Source organism: Bison bison, unplaced genomic scaffold, assembly GCF_000754665.1.
Source record: "Bison bison bison isolate TAMUID 2011002044 unplaced genomic scaffold, Bison_UMD1.0 scf7180017864376, whole genome shotgun sequence".
Classification (NCBI taxonomy): domain Eukaryota; kingdom Metazoa; phylum Chordata; class Mammalia; order Artiodactyla; family Bovidae; genus Bison; species Bison bison.
The window spans coordinates 13,670,251-13,692,120 of NW_011494948.1; the positions used below are offsets into that span (position 1 = coordinate 13,670,251).

The following is a 21,870-nucleotide window of genomic DNA, read 5'->3' on the forward strand; positions in this document are numbered from 1 at the left end:
CATCTGCCATGAAGTGATGGGACTGCATGCCATGATCTTCATTTTCTGAATGTTGAGCTTTAAGCCAACTTTTCCACTCTCCACTTTCACTTTCATCAAGAGGATTTTAGTTCTTCTTCACTTTCTGCCATAAGGGTGGTATCATCTGCATATCTGAGGTTATTGATATTTCTCCCAGCAATCTTGATTCCAGCTTGTGCTTCCTCCAGCCCAGCATTTCTCATGATGTACTCTGCATATAAGTTAAATAAGCAGGGTGACAATATACAGCCTTGACATACTCCTTTTCCTATTTGAAACCAGTCTGTTGTTCCATGTCCAGTTCTAACTGTTGCTTCCTGACGTGCATACAGGTTTCTCAAGAGGCAGGTCAGGTGGTCTATTATGCCCATCTCTTTGAGAATTTTCCACAGTTTATTGTGATCCACACAGTCAAAGGCTTTGGCATAGTCAATAAGGCAGAAATAGATGCTTTTCTGGAACTCTCTTGTTTTTTCCATGATCCAGCAGATGTTGGCAATTTGGTCTCTGGTTCTTCTGCCTTTTATAAAACCAACTTGAACATCTGGAAGTTCATGGTTCACGAATTTCTGAAGTTTGGCTTGGAGAGTTTTGAGCATTACTTTACTAGTGTGTGAGACAAGTACAATTGTGTGGTAGTTTGAGCATTCTTTGGCATTGCCTTTCTTTGGGATTGGAATGAAAACTGACCTTTTCCAGTCCTGTGGCCACTGCTGAGTTTTCCAAATTTGCTGACATATTGAGGTCAGCACTTTCACAGCATCATCTTTCAGAATTTGGAATAGCTCAACTGGAATTCCATCACCTCCACTAGCTTTGTTTGTAGTGATGCTTCCTAAGGCCCACTTGACTTCACATTCCAGGATGTCTGGCTCTAGGTCAGTGATCACACCATCGTGATTATCTGGGTCATGAAGATCTTTTTTGTACAGTTTTTCTGTGTATTCTTGCCACCTCTTTGTAATATCTTCTGCTTCTGTTAGGCCCATACCATTTCTGTCCTTTATTGAGCCTATCTTTGTATGAAATGTTCCCTTGGTATCTCTACTTTTCTTGAAGAGATCTCTAGTCTTTCCTATTTTGTTTTCCTCTATTTCTTTGCATTGATCACGGAGGAAGGCTTTCTTATCTCTCCTTGCTATTCTCTTACCATTTGTTCTCTTACCATTATGGAATTATGTTAGAAATCAATATCAAAAGGTATTTGAAAATACCTTACATATTTTCAAGTGCAGTGTGACTTTTACACAGAGAGATCTTTGACTTGGCCGTTGAAATCCTCATTAAAGTTAAAAGACTGAAAAAATACAGAGTGATTGCAGAGAAAAAAGCATTTAAATGAGAATATTAGTATCAAAATGAGAAATCTCAAAGATACTTTAAAAACCTATGTAATTGGAAATTAAATGTCCACTTTTAAATGATGGGTGTATCAAAGAAGCTATAACAAGGAAAATTAGAAAATATTTGTAACATAATAAAAAATAAAAGAGAGTTTACCAGAATTTGTTGCATGTAGCTGAAGCTGTCAGTGCAACTAAGTACAATGTGGAATTTTGACTAAGGTGTGAAAACAATAGACACTAGCATAACATTTTGTGAAATTTGAACAAAATCTGTACTTTAGTTAATACTGTGTCACATGTTAATTTCCTTAGTTTTTTTAAACCACATACTGTCTCTTAGACAGTAAATTCTTGTTGCTTATCTGTTTTACGAAAAGTAGCTTGTATCTGTTACATCCATCACCCTGATTTGCCCCTCTCCCCTTACTCCTTGGTAACCGCAAGTCTGTTTTCTATCTCTGTGAGTCTGTTTCTGGTTTCATACACATTCATTAGTGTTACTTTATAGATGCCACATATGAATGACATCATACAGTGTTGGTCTTTCTCTTACTTATCTCACTAGCCGTAATACTAAGTCCTTCCATGTTGCTGCAGATGGCAATTTTTCATTTATTTTTTTTAAATGGCTGAGTAACATTCCATTGTGTGTGTGTGTGTGTGTGTGTGTGTGTGTGTGTTTATCACATCTGCGTGATCCTGTCGTCTGTTGATAAGCACTTGGGTTGCTTCCATGTCTTGGCTATTTTATATAGTGCTGCTGTGAGCATTGTGGTGCCTGTCTCTTTTTGAATTAGTGTTTCTGTTTTTTCTGGATGTATACCCAGAAATAGTTTTATAATAAGGAAGGCATATAAGTCTTCTTTAAAGCATAAATTAAAAAGGAAACTGCTTAGTGAAATTTTTACTATCTTAAAGCATCAGCAATCACTTAAAGCATTACAGTCGCTGTAATCAACAATTACAGTGTTCAGAACTTTGTTCATGTTTTACTCCTCTAATAATGATGGTTGTTTTCAGAATAATCATATTGCTAGCAAAAATTCTCACAATTATCTGATCTTAATGTACTCATATTATCCACATTTTTCAGATAACATAATTAAAAAGGAAGTTAAGTCATTTCTGTAGGATCATTTCTGTAGGATCACAGTATGTAATGGGGAACCAAGATCACAGTCTGGCTCTCTTGACTCTTAAGCCCCTCCTCTGTTTGTACTGGGGTCTCTGATTACATTGGACGCAGGGAGCTCCTAGAGTTCTTTCATTTTATAGTTTGAATATTGGGATAAACCCCACAGTCCTAATTATACTAGGGTCACAGCATGATCTTAAAGCATAGGTCATTGCTTGAATGTCTTAAGAGTATGGAAGAGAAATTCCAAATAATAGAAAGAGGTCAAGGTTTCAGAACATATGGTGATGATGATTTTAGAATTATAGATGAATTTAATTCTGAAAAGGATAGAGTGAATATATTCTCATTGGAGAAGATCTTATGTATATATGTGGTATTTTATTTTTTCCAATTAAAGGAGGAAACAAATAGAGATTACAGTTTCCCAGCTGGCCTTGAAGACCATATTTTGGGAGAGAATATATCACCTAATACGAGTATCTCAGGGTTGGTCCCCAGTGAACTTACCCAGAGCAACACAAGCCTTGGCAGTAGTAGCAGCAGTGGAGATATAGGAAAACTGCATTACTCACCAGGTAATGGGGAGGATTGTCCTCTCTCCTGATTTATATGCCCATAATTCTTATCCCTGTACCACACACACACAGTAAGCCCCATTTGTCGAGATGATCGGGTAGATTTGTGTATAGCCACACCATATTAACCACTGTTATTTTATAAGGTCTTAAAGTACTGTGTGGAATCAGACTGTGGCTTCCCTGGTGGCTGAGTGGTAAAGAATCTGCCTGCAGTGCTGGAGATGTGGGTTCAATTCCTGGGTTGGGAAGATCCCTTGGAAAAGGAAATGGCAACCCACCCCAGCATTCTTGCCTGGGAAATCCACTGAGTTTTTTATTTATGTATATTTGTGGATTGTATCATTAGTTCTCATACTTTAGTGTATCTCAAAATCACCTGGGGTATTTGTTTATAAGTATATACAAATATCCAAGCCCTAGGCTAAAACTTTTGAGACTTAATCTGTGGAATGGGACTTTAAGAATATATATTTTTGACCAGCTTTCCAGGCGAATCAGTTATTTACTAGAATTTAGAATTTCTTTGCTATATTACTGAAATCTCCTAGTTCTGTGTTATTTTTTAAATTGTAATTTTATTCATTTTCTCCAACTTTTTATTATGAAAAATTTCCAATACTTTAAAAAGTTCAAAGAATCATATAGTGAACAATCATATATTCTCCACCTAGATTTAATTAACTATTGTTAAATGTACATAAGTACATTTTGATACTAAACCTTTTGAAAATAAATTGTAGACTTCATGGTATTTCCCCCTAAATATGCATTTCCAAAGAATAAGGACATTTTCATACATAATGTATTATGATGTTTACTTCTCTCTAGGTGAACTTCCATTTCTAAGAGGCATGAAAGGGCAGGAATTTGAAAAGTCAGATCATGGTTCTTCTCCAAACACCAGCATGTCCAGCATCTATCAGAATTGTGCAATGGAGGTAAAAGTTCTATATTCAGCCCATAATAATAAAGTGGCAGTAAACATATTTTTATTTCAGAGTGGCATTTTAACAGAATTCTATGATACCTTTCTGGACAGAATAATAAAATAAGTCATTTTGTTAAATTTTCTGGTGTCTTATGTAAACAAGGCAAGAAGCTAGTAGTTTTACCTATAAAGTAATTGTTCTGTTATTAATTTCAAATGTGATCCACAGAATAAATACAATTCTATGTTTGTCTCGAGAGGATGCACTATTAAGAGTACCAAGACTATTAAGACCACTATTCACTGCAGTGGTTTTCAGTATGTGTGTTTTTCTGCTCTTAGGTTTTGATGTCAAGTTGTTCACAGTGCAGAGTTTGTGCAGCTTTAGTTTATGATGAAGAAATTATGGCTGGATGGACGGCAGATGATTCAAATTTGAATACAGCCTGTCCCTTCTGTAAAAGCAACTTCTTGCCTCTTCTCAATATAGAATTTAAAGACTTGAGAGGCTCTGCAAGGTTAGTATTGTAAAAGCTCCCTTAGAGAGGTAAGTACCCTCTAAAAGGCAGAAGAATGAAGTAGTCATGGTGTGCTCCAGGTGTTCCTTTCCTTGCCCTCCTTCATTTTCAGTATTTGAGAGAAAATACTAATATTGTAGGAGGCTGTTTTTCCATGTTATTTAACAAATGATTATTATTAATAGTTAATTTTTAGAGCTAAACTTTATAGGTTATATAAGTATATCAGTTATTATAAATTAAAAATTCTAACATTAGTTATTAATTTAATATTTCTGCCTTAATGACCTTGATTATGTGCTCTGGAGCCTCCCCACCACCACCACCAAAAAAAAAAAGATGAAAGGGACTTTAACTCTTCTCTTAACTTGTTGCCCTTTTATGGTGGTGCTCTGTAATGTGAAATGACTAAATTCTAGGCATTAGAAAAGAGATTAACTGATCTATAATCAGTCATTAAGTAATTGGGAGTTTGGTAACTGTTTGCTGACCTAAGTAGTTATAATTTTTTTTTTCTTCTTAAGGTGATTGTAAATGGGATTGTTTTCTCAATTCCCCTGTCTGCTAGCTCATTAGTATATAGAATGCAACAGGTTTTTATTGGTTTTGTACCCTGCAACTTCACTAAATTCATTTATTACTACTAATAGTTTTTTGGTGGATTCTTTAGGGTTTTCTAGATATAAAATCATGTCACCTGCAAACTTATTCCTTTCTAAATTGGATGGCTTTTTTCCCTCTTTTTTGCCTAATTTCTGTGGCTAGGAGTTCTATGTTATGTTTCAGCTTTTCACCTTTGATAATGATGTTAGCTAGGGACTTGTCATATATAACCTTTATTATGTTGAGGTATATTCCTTCTATATCCACTTTGTGGAGAGTTTTTATTATAAATGGATGATTGGTCTTGTCAGCTGCTTTTTCTGCACCTGTTGAGATGATCATATTTTTATCCTTCATTTTGTTAATGTATGTATCACATTGATTGATTTGCAGATGTTGAACCATCCTTGCATCCCATGGACAAATCCCACTTGATCACGGTATATGATCCTTTTAATGTATTGTTGCATTTGGTTTGCTGGTATTTGGTTGAGGATTTTTGCATCTTTGTACATCAGAGATACCAACCTATTTCTTACTTTGTGTGGTCTTTATCTGATTTTGGCATCTGGGTGATGTTGGTCTTGTAAAATGAGTTAGAAAGTATTCCCTCCTCTTGAATTGTTCAGTATAGTTTGAAAACGATAGGTATTAAATCTATAGATGTTTGGTAGAATTTATTTGTGACACTGCCTGGTCCTGGCCATTTGTTTTTTAGAGGCTTTTTGATTACTGCTTCAGACAGTACTAACAATCAATTCAAATCTCTTCATGATTCAGTCTTGGAAGGTTGTACTAGTCCAAGAATTTGTACATTTCTTCTAGGTTGTCCTGTTTGTTGGTATATAGCTGGTTTTTAAAATATTCTTATAATCCTTTGTATTCCTCTGGTGCCCTTTGTTATTTTCTTTTTGTTTCTGGTTGTATTTATCAGAGCCTTCTCTCTCAGTCTAGCTAAAGATTTGTCTGTTGTGTTTATCTTTTTAAGAACCAGCTTTTAGTTCCACTGGTCTTTTCTGTTGTCATTTTAGTCTCATCCATTGGTGGCTCAGAGCTTAAAGCGTCTGCCTCCAATGTGGAAGACCTGGGTTCGCTCCCTGGGTCAGGAAGATCCCCTGGAGAAGGAAATGGTAGCCCACTCCAGTATTCTTGCTTGGAGAATCCCATGGACGGAAAAGCCTGGTAGGCTATAGTCCATGGGGTCGCAAAGAGTTGGACATGACTAAGCGAATTCACTATCACTTTCATTTATTTCCACTCTGATCTTTATTATTTATTTCTTTCCTTCTACTGACTTTGGGGTTTGTTCTTCTTCTTAGATTATTTTTGGCTGTGCCCCGTGATTTGTGGGATCTTAGTTCCCTGACTAGGCATCCAACGTGGGGCCCTGGCAGTGAAAGCACGGAGTCCTGACCGTTGGACCACCAGGGAACTCCCTGTTCTTTTTCTGGTTCCTTTATGTGTAAGGTTAAGTTGTTTATTTCAGATTTTGTTTCTGGAAGTAGGCCTGTATTTCTCTAACTTCCCTCTTAGTACTGTTTTTGCAGCATCCCATAGATTTTGAAATGTCATATTTTTGTTTGTCTTCAGGTAGTTTTTTGTTTCTCTTTTGATTTCTTCATTAAACCAGTGTTCAGTAGCATATTATTCATTAGCCACATATTTGTGATTTTTTTCAGCTTTCTTATAGTTGATTTCCAGTTCCATACCACTGTGATTAGAAAAGATAACAATATGATTTCAGTCTTCTTTTATTTATTTTTATTTACTTATTGAGCATTGTTTTCTGTCTCAACATATGGTGCATCCTTGAGAAAGTTCCATGTATACTTGAGAAGAATGTGTATTCTAATGCATTTGGATGGAATGTTCTATATAAATTTATCAAATTCTGATCTTAGGTTTCATTTAAGGTTGCTTTCCTCTCTGTCTGGATGGTCTATCCATTGATGTAAATGGGGTATTAAAAAGTCTCTTACTGTGTTAGTCAATTTCTCTCTTTAGATCTGATACTTTTTAATATATTTTGGTGTTTCTATATTAGGTGCATATAAATGTGTCTTCTTGATGAATATTATTTATCAGTAATAAATGATAAATATTTATCATTATTTGCTATCCATTTTTGTCCTTTACTGCCTTCTTGGTTTGAAGTCTGTTTTGTCTGATAAGGGTAGGGCTGTACCCGCTTTCTTTTGGCAGCAGTTTTCTTGGAGTATCATATTCTTTTCCTTCACATGTAGTCTACGTTTGTCCTTGGAACTGAGGTGAGTCTTCTGGAGACAGCAAGTCATTGGGTGTTGTTTTATGTGGGAGTTTTGCTTTTCTTTTTTATTATTATTATTTTTATACAATTTTTATTTTCCATTTAGTTACTACAGAATATTGACTGTGTTCCTCATGTTGTACAATACATCCTTGAGCCTATCTTATACCTAGTCATCCCAGATACTCTTTGTTTTATAGAGTATTCTCTCTGTTTAGTAATTTCATTTCTGAGGTTGAACTGCCTGAGTTTCCTTTTAGCTTACTGAGTTTCTTTATGACAGCTATTTTGCATTATCTTAATCAGTTAGATTGCAGTATTTGTAGCTTTAAGTTTGGGTTCTGGGGGAGTGTAATTTTTTTGTGTGTGTGGGGAGGATACATGTTACTCTGGTGCTTCATGATGCTTGCTGAGTTGTTCCCCTTGCCAACATATTTGAAGTACTGAACACCTTTCTGCTTGATTCTGACAATTCAACTGGTCAAAAAATAGAGGCCTCTTGATTTCCGGTAGGTGGTGATATATTAATAGCACAAGTCTTTGGTTCCTCTTACCTGAACTGCCTCTATTATATGCGAGTTTGCACTTTTCACACTCCACTGCCTCTGTCAGAGGTGTGGCCTTGTGACCTCGTTATTGCTTTTTGGGCCTTGGGGTCATTGGTGCTTCGCTGCCGCCACTGTTGCTGGTGTCTTACGACCTGGTGCGTTGGGATGGTGGGCTCTTCCCTCTTGTCTGGAATCCCCTGGGTTGCAGGCTCTGCCACTGCTGGTAGTGGTCATTTGACTTTCTAAGGTTTGTGGGCTCCACTGGCGTGGGAAGGTGGGGCAGGGGGCCAGAGTTGTGGGTTCCTCAGTGGCCAGAGGGATGAGGTCTGAAGCCCCTTTGCCACTCAGTTACCTGTCATGACAAGCGCTGCTGCTTCTGGGAAGCTGGCGTTGTGTGCACTTGCCCCCACTGCTGCTAGGTTTTCTGAGGCTGCAGACTTAGCTTGCCAGAGCAGAATGCCAAGACTGGAGGCTGTACTTGTGCTTTTCCTTCAGTTTCGCCTCTGCTGTGTGTTCTAGTCCATCCACCTTTAGATGTACAGGTGTGTGGGAATCTCCATTGTTAGGCAGAGGTACCTTTGTTGCATTGTTGATGTTTTACTGCTTGTAAATTGAAGGGACAAGATAAAGATAGCTTTCCACTGTGCCACTTTGCAGATGTCACTCGCTTTTACCCATTTTTGTATTTAGTTTCTTTTTCTTGTTGATCTGTCTTCACTATTCTTTTTTTTTTTTTTTTCTTGGCTGCACCATGCCACTTGTGGGATCTTAGTTCCCTGACCAGGGATGGAACCCAGGCCCTAGGCACTGAGAATACAGAGTCCCAACTACTAGGCAGGGAATTCCTGTCTTGAATATTCTTGATATTAATTCCTTGAAGAGAAATGACCAGTTTTGATGTTATCATGCATTAGTTTTCCACCTTATGATTTGTGCATTTGAAATCTTCTTTTTAAACAAGATTCCAAAGATTCCCATCTATAGTACATGAAAATCTTTTCCTAATGTTCTTCTGTTGCCTTTATATTTTCCCTGTGGTATTTAGGTTTTAAATACATCTGTAGTCTACCTTTGTATATGATCATAGAGATCCAGGTTTGTTTTTCTCCATATAATGAGCCAGTTTTACATCCTTCCTTCATTACTATTATATATAGTATCACCTTTATCATATATCAAGTTCCTATATATACACCTCATTCTGGTTCTGTGTTCTGTCAATACTGTATTATTTTTATTACTATATTTATGTTATGTCTGGTTGGTAGGGTAAGTTCCCCTTTGGAAATTTCTTATAGTTTTTTGGTTATGCATATAAAACTTTAGAGTAACTTTGAGTCCTCCCCCACAGAAAAAGTCCACCTTAAGTTTTCATGGGATTCAAATAGATTTGTAGCTTAATTCTGGGGAAATGGACATCTTTAGTATTATTCCCCTATGAGCATGGTATGTATCTCCCTGTTTTAGATCTTCTTTTAATAGAGTTGTAAATTATTCTCCATAAATTTTGTACTTTTTTGTTAATTGAGTTTCTTAAGCTTTTGTGATAGCTTATTTCATATTTTCTAATTGAATATAAACCAGCGTTATTAATCTTCCTCCCCAGTATGTCATTATGGAAAATTTCCTACTTAGGGCCAAGTTTAATTCAAGATTTTTTTTTTACAGTACACCCAAATATCTGCCCCTATATTCTTCAGTTACTTTACATTGTTGTTTTATCACCTGTCTATTCTTCCATCCATCCATCAGTCCATCTTATATTTTTATTTGTTTAAAATAAGATGTAGATGGGTGGGGGGTGGAATTCCCTGGCAGTCCAGTGGTTAGGGCTCAGTGCTTTGCAGGAGACACAGGTTCAGCCCTGGTCAGGGAACTAAAATCCTGCATGCTTCGCAGTATGGCCTATTAGTAATAATAATATGTAGTAATATTATATTAATAATAATAAAAATACCTTTCCCCCAAAGACTTGAGCATTCATATCATTAACTAGAGTTCAGTATTTATTTACAGTTTTTTTTTCATTTAAGGTAAATTTGATTTCTGCAAATCAAGATACAGAACATTATTATGACTTCATAAAGCACTGTTTATGTCCCTTGCAAGGCAAAGCTCTCACCCCATCCCCACCCAGAAGGAGAAAGAGAGAAGATGAAAATAAATTACTGAATTAATAGAGGGGAGAGAGAATGACTAAAGACAAAAATGGAGTTTCTTAAGCGGGGGGAAAGGGTATTATAAATAGTTACAAGTTAATACATGTTAAAATGCTATTCTTTATTTTTTTTAATTAAGAAAATTAATGAAATATTTTGCTTTCCAACTTCCTTCATAGCTTTCTTTAGTGTCTCTCAAAAACTGAAGGGATTTTGTATTGAACTATAGTGACTTCCTCTGGATCTTTTCATTTGAAAAGTTTCAGACAAGAGAAGAAGAGAGAATGAGAGCAAGAGTGTGTGTATGTGAGTGTTTGAAATAGTCAGTGTTTCTATGGATTTGTATAATTTATTAGTGACTATTTTACTATACAGTGATTATAAATATGATGACATTTGGAGGATTCTAGGATTTTTATAGACTTTTTTATACTTTCTTTTTTTTTGGACGGGTCCCTATTTAGCTTTTTCTTGAAACCAAGTACCTCTGGTGACAGTTTACAAAGTGGCAGCATTCCATTGGCAAGTGAACCTTTGGAGCACAAACCCATATCCAGTTCAGCAGAACCTGACCTGATCAACTTTACGGATTTGCCAAAACATAACCAGACCATTACTGAAGAAACAAGCTCTGCAGTTGAATCAAGGTACCATAGAATTCAGAGAACTCTTTATAAAAAATTGGGTGCCCCTGTAAAAATTTCATCTTTAAATACAACCTGGATGACATAGACATAAGTTCTGGCATGTTTAAGAATGTAACTTTAAAGGCTACCCACTCCCATATTCTGGCCTAGAGAATTCCCTGGACTATACAGTCCATGGGATCGCAAAGAGTTAGACACAACTGAGCGATTTTCACAGTGTTTAAATATCTAATGAATGAATCTGATGATAAACCATTTTTAATACTGTTTAATGTTTTACAGTGGTCTTTTCCAGAAATGAACTTCCCAACAATAAAAATTATTTTCCCTTTCAGTGTAGTCATTGCCAGTTTCCAGATACATACTCTCTTTACAGAGAAGTATACCTTTAACTCTTAAATATTGATTCAAACATTTATTGAGAGCCTACTGTATGCTCAGCATTATGCTAAACACTAAAAATAAAAAAGTAAATAAAATCTGACCTCTGTTCTTAGGTGGGTCATGGCCTGAAAGTGAAAGTCACTCAGTCCTGTCCGATTCTTTGCAGCCCCATAACTACACAGTCCATGGAATTCTCCAGGCCAGAATACTGGAGTGGGTAGCCTTTCCCTTCTTCAGGGGATCTTCCTAACCCAGGGATCAAACCTAGGTTTTCTGCATTGCAGGCAGATTCTTTACCAGCTGAGCCACAAGGGAAACCCGGGTCATGGCCTAGTAGAGATTAAATACTTGACAGTGAATCTGCATTACTTATTTGGATGCAGTATACATACTTCCAGGTGATTTTGTTTAATAAAGGTGAAATGTTTGAATAGAGCACGTGAATGGGCACTTAGTCTTTTAAAAATTATACCATAATACTTACCATATACCCTCTTCCTACCCTCATCAGATCATCCACTTCATCCTGTTTTTCTGACTGATTTTACAAAAATACCTGAAGAAAAGTTAATTCCTATAAGGCAGTACTGACTCTTCTCAGATATATTCAGTACATTCAAAATTTATTATAGAAAATACTCTAACTCTACAGATTTAGATTGTTTAAACTAATCTAACCACAGCATTTCTTCTTCATTTTTTTAAGTGATGAAATAATGAAAGCCAGCGGAGATGTCCAAACTATGAAAATTTCACCTGTGCCTAATAGTTTATCAAAACGAAATGTGTCTTTGACTAGAAGTCACAGTGTTGGAGGTCCCTTGCAAAATATGGACTTTTCCCAGCGACCGTTTCATGGCATTTCAACAGTTAGTCTTCCAAACAGTCTGCAGGAAGTTGTGGTATGTACAACATTATAATTATACTGTGTGTTCCTGTAAGTATATATTAAAATAGCGTCTTCTTCTGTAATAGGTTTTTTTAATCACATGAAAAGTGATACATTTTCATAAGCAGGCTAAGAACTTTCAGATTTCAAAAATGTATACAAATAAACAGAAGAGCATAATGAGTCCTTTTGTGGCACCATCCAGCTTCAGTAATTTTCAACTTATATTTTTCTGTCATGTATACCCTCATTCAGTTCTTTTGTAGATCCATTTGAAGCAAATTTCAAACATATATTCCATTTGTCAATATTTCAGTATTTATCTCTAAGAGATAAAGACTCTTAAAAACGTAATGCTGTTGGTTCAGTCGTTAAGATTCCACACTCCCAATGCAAGGGGTGCAGGTCGGTCCCTGGTCAGGTAATTACTATCTCACTCGCCACACAGTGCGGCCAAAAGTCAAACAAACAAAAAAGTGCCATTATCAGACCCAGGAAATAACAAATGATGGATCAGGGTCATTCAGTCTTCGTTCGAATTTCTAGTGATTTCAAAAATGTCACGTATGTGTGCTTTGCAGTTTGAGGAATCAGGATCAAATAATGCTTTGTGATTGGTGATCTGCTTTCTGGTCTTTTTAAGTCTATAGACTCTTTTTTCCCCTTGTAATTTATTTGTTGAATACAACCCTGTAAGTTGGTAATTGCAGCTCGAAGCTTGATCAGATTCAGGTTTTTTGTTCTGTTTTATTCATTTGTGTATTTTTACAAGGCAGCTTCATCAGTAGTGGTATGTCTCGAGGGACGTGAACTATCTCTGTGGGCTTAGCAGCTGTTAACCCCTTAATGCCTAGATAAGTTATCCATTTGGAGCTATAATATGACAATACTCTAATTCTGTCATCTTCTTTATTATATGAAATATATTTATAAAGAGAAACTTATGCTATGGCTTTTGTCTGATTTTTTTCCAAAAATGCAGTTTATGTTGGAAAAGCAAGATAGATGTTTGATTTTAATTTTTCCTTTTATTTATCAAACTTCACACTGACAAGTTGGGTTCCTAGCATTCTCCAAGGTGATCCATTATCTGGGGGCATAGGGTTTCATTATGACCTCATGGGTTTAAACATTTATGTTTACATCCACTGCTGTTGTTACCCTTATTGATGCGTATTTTATTCCTTCTTTGGTCAGCTAGAAGCCTCTGCCTGTTGGTGCCTTATTCCTTTTGACACAACTCTATTAGCTTTTATGGGTCTTTCCTGATCACTCAGTTGGTAAAGAATCCGCCTGCAATGCAGGAGACCCCGATTTGGGGTTGGGAAGACCAACTGGAGAAGGGATAGGCTACCCACTCCAGTAATCTTGGGCTTCCCTGGTTGCTCAGCTGGTAAAGAATGTGCCTGCCATGTGGGAGATCTGGGTTTGATCCCTGGGTTGAGAAGATCCCCTGGAGAAGGGAAAGGCTACTCACTCCAGTATTCTGGCCTGGAGAATTCCATGAACTAGTCCATGGGGTTGCAAAGAGTCAGACACGACTGAGTAACTTTCACCTTTGTATAAGTTCTTTTAAAGTTTCCTTGCTTTCTTGTATTACAAGATGTTTGATGCTCAAGTGTTACATATTTCCTTCTTCAGACCTCGAATCAGCCATTTCTTTAAGAAACATTCCTTTTAGAGAAAAACAGTATTTGGAGATCTCAATCTGGGCACCATGGGTACTTGTTAATATTGGTCATAAACACTTTATTCTAATTGTGTACAACTTACAAAGTCTAGGTTGGGTTTCTTTTTCCATTATTTTCATTATTTCATTTGATTTCTAAAATTGCTCTTTAGTTTTTATTGCAGTCAAATGTATAAACAAGTTAGATATATTTTAAAGACTCATCAAGAAATATTAACACAAAAAATGGCCTCCTCTGTTTAGAGTCTTACGTGGAAGATAAAGTCAGATTTTTTTGGTATCATTATGAAACATCAGAAACGCAAATATTTCTTGTAAAAAGTTGAAAAGGAAAAATCAGTCATACATAGGGCATTGCTCTTAATGTGATAAGAGAAACTCATGTTTAAAATAGGGCCTAGTATATGGATTAATAATTTTTGTTCATAATCATTTAACTTAAGGGTATTTATGATTAAGTACTTTTTCTTCTTTTATGTTTTCTTCAGGGTGTTATACTACATGTAGTAATGGCCCTGAAATAAGTTTGAAAGGACAGAAAAGTGTGCTCTCATTGAGACATACTCTGAAACATACATAATAAAATTGATCATATTTACTTCTTTTTATATTTCTGTTTTTAAGGATCCTTTAGGAAAAAGACCCAACCCTCCCCCTGTTTCTGTGCCTTACTTGAGTCCTCTAGTGCTTCGCAAAGAACTTGAATCTTTGCTAGAAAATGAAGGCGATCAGGTGATTCACACGTCCTCATTCATCAATCAACATCCAATCATTTTCTGGAACCTCGTTTGGTATTTCAGGCGTTTGGATCTTCCTAGTAACTTGCCAGGACTTATCCTCACTTCTGAACATTGTAATGGAGGCGTACAGGTAGGGAACCAACTTCTGTACTTAAACTACATTCATGTTGGTTAGGATGAGGCTTCACTTCAGGTATTAGGAAGTATACAATAGTAGTGTTAAGTCATAGGTTATTTCTCTCTCACTTAAAAATTTAGATAGGTGGTCCAGGGATGGTATAATGCTAGAGACTTGAGAGCCTTCTATCTTTTTTGCTTGTAGTGTGGCCTCCAAGTTTTACACCTGGTCTAGGATAGCTGTACTCTACTTCCAAGCTACCACATCCATATTCCAGCCAGCAGAAAGAAGAAAAATGGATGGAGAATATATTCTTTCTTTAGGGATAGTTCCTAGATTTACATATAATCTTTTTATATGTATTTGTTTGGCCTAAATTTAGTTATATGATCATTTCTAGTGGCAGGAGTAGCTAGAAAAGTGGTTTTTATTCTGAAATATAATATTCCTAGCTGTGAGGGATGTTTGGGGGAGAATGGATACATGTATATGTATGGTTGAGTCGCTTTGCTGTCCACCTGAAACTGTCACAACATTGTTAATCAACTACACTCCAATAGAAATAAAAAAAACTTTTTTGAAAAGATATTCCCAGCTGAAATTCTCACTTTATTTTAAAGGATTTGTATTTGCCATATTTTTCAGATATATTTAAAAACTAGTGAAGTTATTTTGCTAGGTCACATACTGAATAAGTGATGAGGGGCTAAGACCACAGTCTGGCTCTCTGACTCTGCTTGAGCTGGCATCCTTGACTCCCAGGGAGACAGTAAACTTATGATACTGAATATTGAGAGATACCCCCCCACCCCAAACATACATCAGAGGCACAATAAACTTTGAGAGTCTTGTAAACTGTTTTGACTGATTTATGTACTAGTCAGTACAATGAGATGGAGAAGGAAATGGCAACCCACTCCAGTATTCTTGCTTGAGAATCCCAGGGACGGAGGAGCCTGGTGGGCTGCCATCTATGGGGTTGCACAGAGTCGGACACAACTGAAGTGACTTAGCAGTAGCAGCAGCAGTACAATGAGATAGTAGTAACTGTAGTACTTTCTCGTATCTTAAAATTTGCTGTGATGAAGGTTAATCACATTCACGTGACTGCTGTGCCAGTTACCAAGTTGTCACTCAGTCCTTGAAATTCAGAGTGAGAATCATGCACCTCAGAAAATAATAACATTTGTACTTAGATACAAGTAAAAATTAAAATTTTTCTTCAGAGTTTTAGGTCTAGAATTTTATTTTTTTTTACAAACCCTAATGTCGAGGGCTGACTTTCAGTAGATCACAGCGAGGGAGCTGCTCTGCTGTGTACTAAATCTCGACTCAGAAGCAAGTCATCTGTGAGTGGTTTAGCACCAAATTCCCCAGGAATGTGCAGTGCGTGACGGGCAAGGGGGCGGCTGCCTTTCCAGCTGCGCCCTGTGTCCCAGGAGGAAGGGCTCTCAACTATGCCGTGCTCCAGGTCTAGAATTTTGAAAAGGACTCACCTGTTTTATATAATCAAGCTTTGCTAGGTCCACTGGTAATTACTATTACGCTTAGTTATTACTGTGCTTAGGGTACTAATACTGTCTATTGATCTTTTTTAGCTTCCCTTGTCATCTCTGTCCCAGGATAGCAAACTTGTTTATATTCAGCTGTTATGGGATAATATCAACCTTCATCAGGAACCAGGAGAACCTCTGTATGTCGCATGGAGAAATTTTAGTAAGTAAAATAAAGACGTAAAAGACTGAAACTGGAAACAACCAAATATCCATCCACAGGTGACTACATAAGCAAATTACTGTACAGTCCATCCACACAGTAAAATACTGTTTCAGTTTAGTTCAGTTCAGTCGCTCAGTCGTATCCGACTCTCTGCGACCCCGTGAATCGCAGCACGCCAGGCTTCCCTGTCCATCACCAACTCCCGGAGTTCACTCAGACTCAAGTCCATCGAGTCAGGGATGCCATCCAGCCATCTCATCCTCTGTCGTCCCGTTCTCCTCCTGCCCCCAATCCCTCCCAGCATCAGAGTCTTTTCCAGTGAGTCACCTCTTCGTGTGAGGTGGCCAAAGTACTGGAGTTTCAGCTTTAGCATCATTCCTTCCAAAGAAATCCCAGGGCTGATCTCCTTGCAGTCCAAGGGACTCTCAAGAGTCTCCTCCAACACCACAGTTCAGAAGCATCAATTCTTCAGCACTCAGCCTTCTTCACAGTCCAACTCTCACATCCATACATGACCACAGGAAAAACCATAGCCTTGACTAGACGGACCTTTGTTGGCAGAGTAATGTCTCTGCTTTTAAATATGCTATCTAGGTTGGACATAACTTTGCTTCTTTAGTAGTAAATAAAATTGTATGCCTGAGGGAAAAATAGAATTGAGGAGATGAGATTAATTATTTTGCTTTGTTTTTAAATCTTTCATTCACTTTTAGTATCTCCTCAGGCTTTTTTCCATTTTATTTCAAATTTATTTGTTGTATCAACCTGTTAATCAGATGTCCTGTTGAGCTGAAGAGTGGCTTTTTTGTATGATTCTTACAGTCTGTCTATCAAATATTAATTTGGTGAGGTATTTGGAGAGTAAATTCTGTACAGCAGATGTGTTTGTGTAGATGATAATTTCAATTATATTGATATAAGCGTCAAAGATTTTGGCTTTATTTGCAGTTTTTTATATATAGAACATATTTTTACAAGGGGTTTAAAAGGTTATCCAGTATTCAGAAGCCTTGTGAGTCCGTAAGAAACCACAGACAATCCAATAGGTCAGTGAGTAAATGGTATCAGTAGGCAGTTCGTGGAAGAAACATTAAACTGCTGCTCTGTAGATATACAGTGTACAAAGCTGTCAGTACCACGATGCTTCCCAAAAGATTATAATAATGAAAAACTTAATACCTAACGAGAGAGTTGTGATAAACCCACATTATGAAATGTTGGCAAACAAGAAAAGGAAGGAGTTATTTCTATATAGGTTCCTGAAAGGATGGATGCCCATTATATTAAGTGGAAAAAGGCAAGTTGTAGAACAGTATATGATCTTTTTTGCAGGAATTAAAAAAACCAAAATGCTTTATTAATATTTACTTGTTTGGCTGTGCTGGGTCTTCGTTGCTGCCCGGGCTTCTCTCTGGTTGTGGTGCGTGGTGGGCCGCTCCCGTTGTGGTGAGGGCTTGTCATTCAGTGGCTTCCCTTGTTGCGGAGCACAGGCGCGAGGGCGTGCGGCTTCTGGAGTTGTGGCTCCCAGGCTGTAGAGCCAGGCTCAGTAGTTGTGGCACATGGGCTTAATTGCTCTGCAGCATGTGGGATCCTCCCGGATCAGGGATTAAACCCATGTCTCCTGCATTGGCAGGCAGATTCTTCACCACTGAGCCACCAGGGAAGCCCCTGTATGTTTTTAATGTATGCATAGAAAAAGGTCTAAAAAACTGTATATATCCCAAGCTGTTAGCAGTACCTGCTCAGAAGAGAAAAGGGATTGTATTTTTTCCTACAGTCTTTTACTACTTAACATTTTACTTAAGCTAGAAGAGAAGAATCTGACATTTTCCCTTGAAATATGTCAATCACAAAATTATGACTAAATGTATCTATTTTTGTCTTTTTGTTGTTTTTCCAGTTATGATATTTGAACACTTTTTAAGCAGGAGCAGAATAACCTTGAAATTTATGCTAGAAAAAAATAGAATTATAACCACAATTTCTTTAGTTGTTTCCCCTCATATCTTGAAATAGATAAGTGTTTTAAAATGTTCTATAATTTGTGGTAGGAACAAAATTTAGAATTCCCAAGAATAGCTTTGTTTCTTTACTTGGTTTCTTTAAGTGAAGAACTGGCACATAAATAAGATTATAAGACATAATAGAATTGAGTAGTGACTTTTGGAAAAGCAGTATGGGGAGCTGCACAGTCCCAATTCCCAGCAAAACAACATAATTGGTGAAAGTTATTAAAGACAAATGTATCTGTGTATGTCTATGACTATAGAGGAAAATGAAGAAACATTTATTTAAGAAAATATATATTAAATTGCAGTGAAACAGTGATTTCTGTAGCACTTGGGCTACAACTTGCTGCTCCCCACCAGCCCCCAGTCAAGGGGCTATAGCATCTCCCTGGGAAAGACAGGTTGTCAGCAGTTCTCATGCTCCCAACTCTACCAGCTCTATAGCACAGAGGTTCGGTTCCAGGACATGAGGAGGCTCACTTCCTCCACTCATCCCCCATTCATTGCCTGTTTCAGCAACCTTTGAATACTGGAGCTCTGATTGTTCTCACAGCATCTTGCTCATAAGGGAGAGGTTTTATGCCATTTGAGGCAAGCTAAAGAATTGGAGGCAACTGCATCCCTCCAGTGCCCCACTCACAAAGTAGGGGAATCATTCTAAGAGAAGGCCACAGTTCCCAGCCCCGGCTCCAGAGCAGTGGCCGAGAGACAGGCCATAAGAACAGAGAGCTCAGAAGTTCTCCCCAAAGGAAATGATCTTATTTGGGACAGACTGGAGAAGTTCAAACCTAAAAGCACTCTTGGAAAAAGTGGAGATTTTGGTGAGAGGGCCAGTATTACCCTGATACAAAACCCAAAGACATCATAGGAAACAAAAATGAAAAATCCGTATCACTTACGAATATAGACATAAGGATCCTCAGCAAAATACTGTAAACCAAATCCAGCAATTTATAAAGGGGACTGTACGTCATGACCAGTGCTCTTACCCCAGTCATGCTGTGTTGATTTGAAAATCACTTATAATAATACACCATATCAATCAGAATAAAGGACAAAATCCACATGATATCTGAATGGGCACAACTGAAGCATTTCACAAAATCTGTTGTCCTTTGTTAAAAACACTCAACAAGCTAGGAATAGAAAGAAACCTCCTCAGCCTGATTATGAATATCTGAAAACCTACAACTGGTCTCATACTTAGTGAAGAAGGACTAAATACTTTCCCTCTTAAGCACAGGAACAAGACAAAGATGTCTGTTTTCATTATTTCTTTTCAACATTGTACTGGAGGTTCTTGTTAGAGCAGTTAGATGGGAAAATAAAAGGCATCTAAATGAGAAACAAAAAACTATCCCTATTTGCAGGTTCTGTGATCTTATATATGGAAAATCTTAAATTAGAAAATCCTAAGGAACACACACACACACACGCACACACAGAAAAAGACAAATGGATAAGTTCAGCAGAGTTACAGGATATAACATAAATATATATAAATCAACTGTATTTCTATATACTTTGATTTAATAATCCAAAAATTAAGAAAATAACTCCATTTATAATAGCATTAAAAATAAAATACTTAGGGATAAATTCAATAAGTTAAGAAAGTAAAAACACCTAAATAAATAGAAATCCCATGTTCATGGACTAGAAAAGTTAATATTGTTAAGATGGCAGTACTCCCAAATTGATCTATAGATTCAGTACAATCTATATCAAAATTCCAGGTGGCTTTTAATAGAAATTGGCAAGCCTATCCTAAAATTTATATGGGTTTTCAAGGGACCTAGAATAGTCAAAATAAGTCGTAGGACTCATTTCTTGATTTGAAAACTTACTGCAAAGCTACAGTAATCAAAGTGGAAAACTGGCATAGGGTAGATATATAGGTCAATGGAATAAAGTTCAGTTTCCAGAAATACACCCACACATGTATAGTTAATTGCCTTTCAACAAGAGTGCCAAGGACCATTCAGTGGGGAATGGATAGTCAACAACTGGAACAACATGCAGAAAAGATAAAGTTGGATTTTTTCCTCACATCATACATAAAAATGAACTCAAAATGGGACATATACCTAAATGTAGGAGCTAAAACTATAAAACTCTTTAAAGAAAACATTGGAGTATATATTTTCATGACCTTTTATAGGACCAGGCCTTCTTAATACAACCCCAAGAGGTGACAAAAGAAAAAGTAGACTTAAAAAAAATCTGTGCTGAAAAATCAACCATTAAAAAGTGAAATGTCAGCCCACAGAGTTGGGGGAGATATTTGCAAAGTATCTTAAGGATTTGTATTCAGAATATATAAAGAAGTCTCAAAACTCATCACAAAGAAGATAACTCACCTAAAAACTGGGCAGAAGATCTGTCTTAATTAGTTTGGGCTGCTGTTACAAAATAGCACAAACTGAGTAGCTTACTAAAAAGTGTACTTACTATTACTTTATTAGCTTATGAAATTTTTTATTTCTCACAGTTCTGGAGGCTTGAAGTCCAACGCCAGGTTGCTGGCATGGTCAGTGAGGGCCCTCTTCTAGATGGCAGGCTTATTATGCCCTCAGGCAGTACGAGGGATGAGGGATCTCACCGGTGCACCCATTTTAAGGGGCGCTAAACTAATCCATTCATGAGGACTTTGCCCTCATGATCTTAACCACCCACTGATGGTCTCACCTCCCAATACCATTTAGTAAGCATTCCTTTTCACCATATGAATTTTGGGGTGACACAGACATTTAGATCCTAGCAGGATCCTGAATTGACAGATCTCTAAAAAAGACATGTAAATGGCCAGAAATGAAAGGATGCTCGTTATCACTAAACATCAAGGATATGTAAGTCAAAACCACAAAGAGATACCACTTCATACTCACTATATTGGCTTTAACCAAAAGGGCAGATACTAAGTTGTGGTGAGGACATAGAGAAATTGGAACCCCAGGTCATTGCTAATTGGGATAAAAAATAGTTCTGTTGCTTTGGTGTAAATAGTTTCACAGTTCCTCAAAATAGTAAACATTTAACCGTATGACACAGCAGTTGCACTCTTAGGTATACACCCAAGAGAAAGAAAGGCACACATCCACATTAAAACTTACACACTGTTTTCAGCAGTATTTTTCTTAATATCCAAATAATGGAAGCAATCTAAATGTTCATATTAACTGATAAGTGGATACAGTATGGTATATCCATACAATGGAATATTCAGTTCAGTTCAGTCGCTCAGTCGTGTCCGACTTTTTGCGGCCCCGTGAATCGCAGCACGCCAGGCCTCCCTGTCCATCACCAACTCCCGGAGTTCACTCAGACTCACATCCATCAAGACAGTGATGCCATCCAGCCATCTCATCCTCTGTCGTCCCGTTCTCGTCCTGCCCCCAATCCCTCCCAGCATCAGAGTCTTTTCCAATGAGTCAACTCTTCGCATGAGGTGGCCAAAGCACTGGAGTTTCAGCTTTAGCATCATTCCTTCCAAAGAAATCCCAGGGCTGATCTCCTTCAGAATGGACTGGTTAGATCTCCTTGCAGTCCAAGGGACTCTCAAGAGTCTT

General features: G+C 37.3%; 1 protein-coding gene across 4 annotated transcripts in view; it reads left to right on the forward strand.

Annotated features, from left to right (window-relative positions):
* The window catches only part of DENND4C (DENN/MADD domain containing 4C), a 119,650-nt gene that overhangs the window by 88,960 nt on the left and 8,820 nt on the right, over positions 1 to 21,870 (forward strand). For all 4 annotated transcript variants that reach the window (XM_010857067.1, XM_010857070.1, XM_010857069.1 and 1 more), the window contains 7 exons: positions 2,903 to 3,080; positions 3,912 to 4,021; positions 4,354 to 4,529; positions 10,570 to 10,752; positions 11,843 to 12,038; positions 14,340 to 14,585; positions 16,172 to 16,289. In XM_010857067.1, coding sequence (XP_010855369.1) covers positions 2,903 to 3,080; positions 3,912 to 4,021; positions 4,354 to 4,529; positions 10,570 to 10,752; positions 11,843 to 12,038; positions 14,340 to 14,585; positions 16,172 to 16,289 — 1,207 coding nt within the window. The remainder of the gene's footprint in view (positions 1 to 2,902; positions 3,081 to 3,911; positions 4,022 to 4,353; positions 4,530 to 10,569; positions 10,753 to 11,842; positions 12,039 to 14,339; positions 14,586 to 16,171; positions 16,290 to 21,870) is intronic.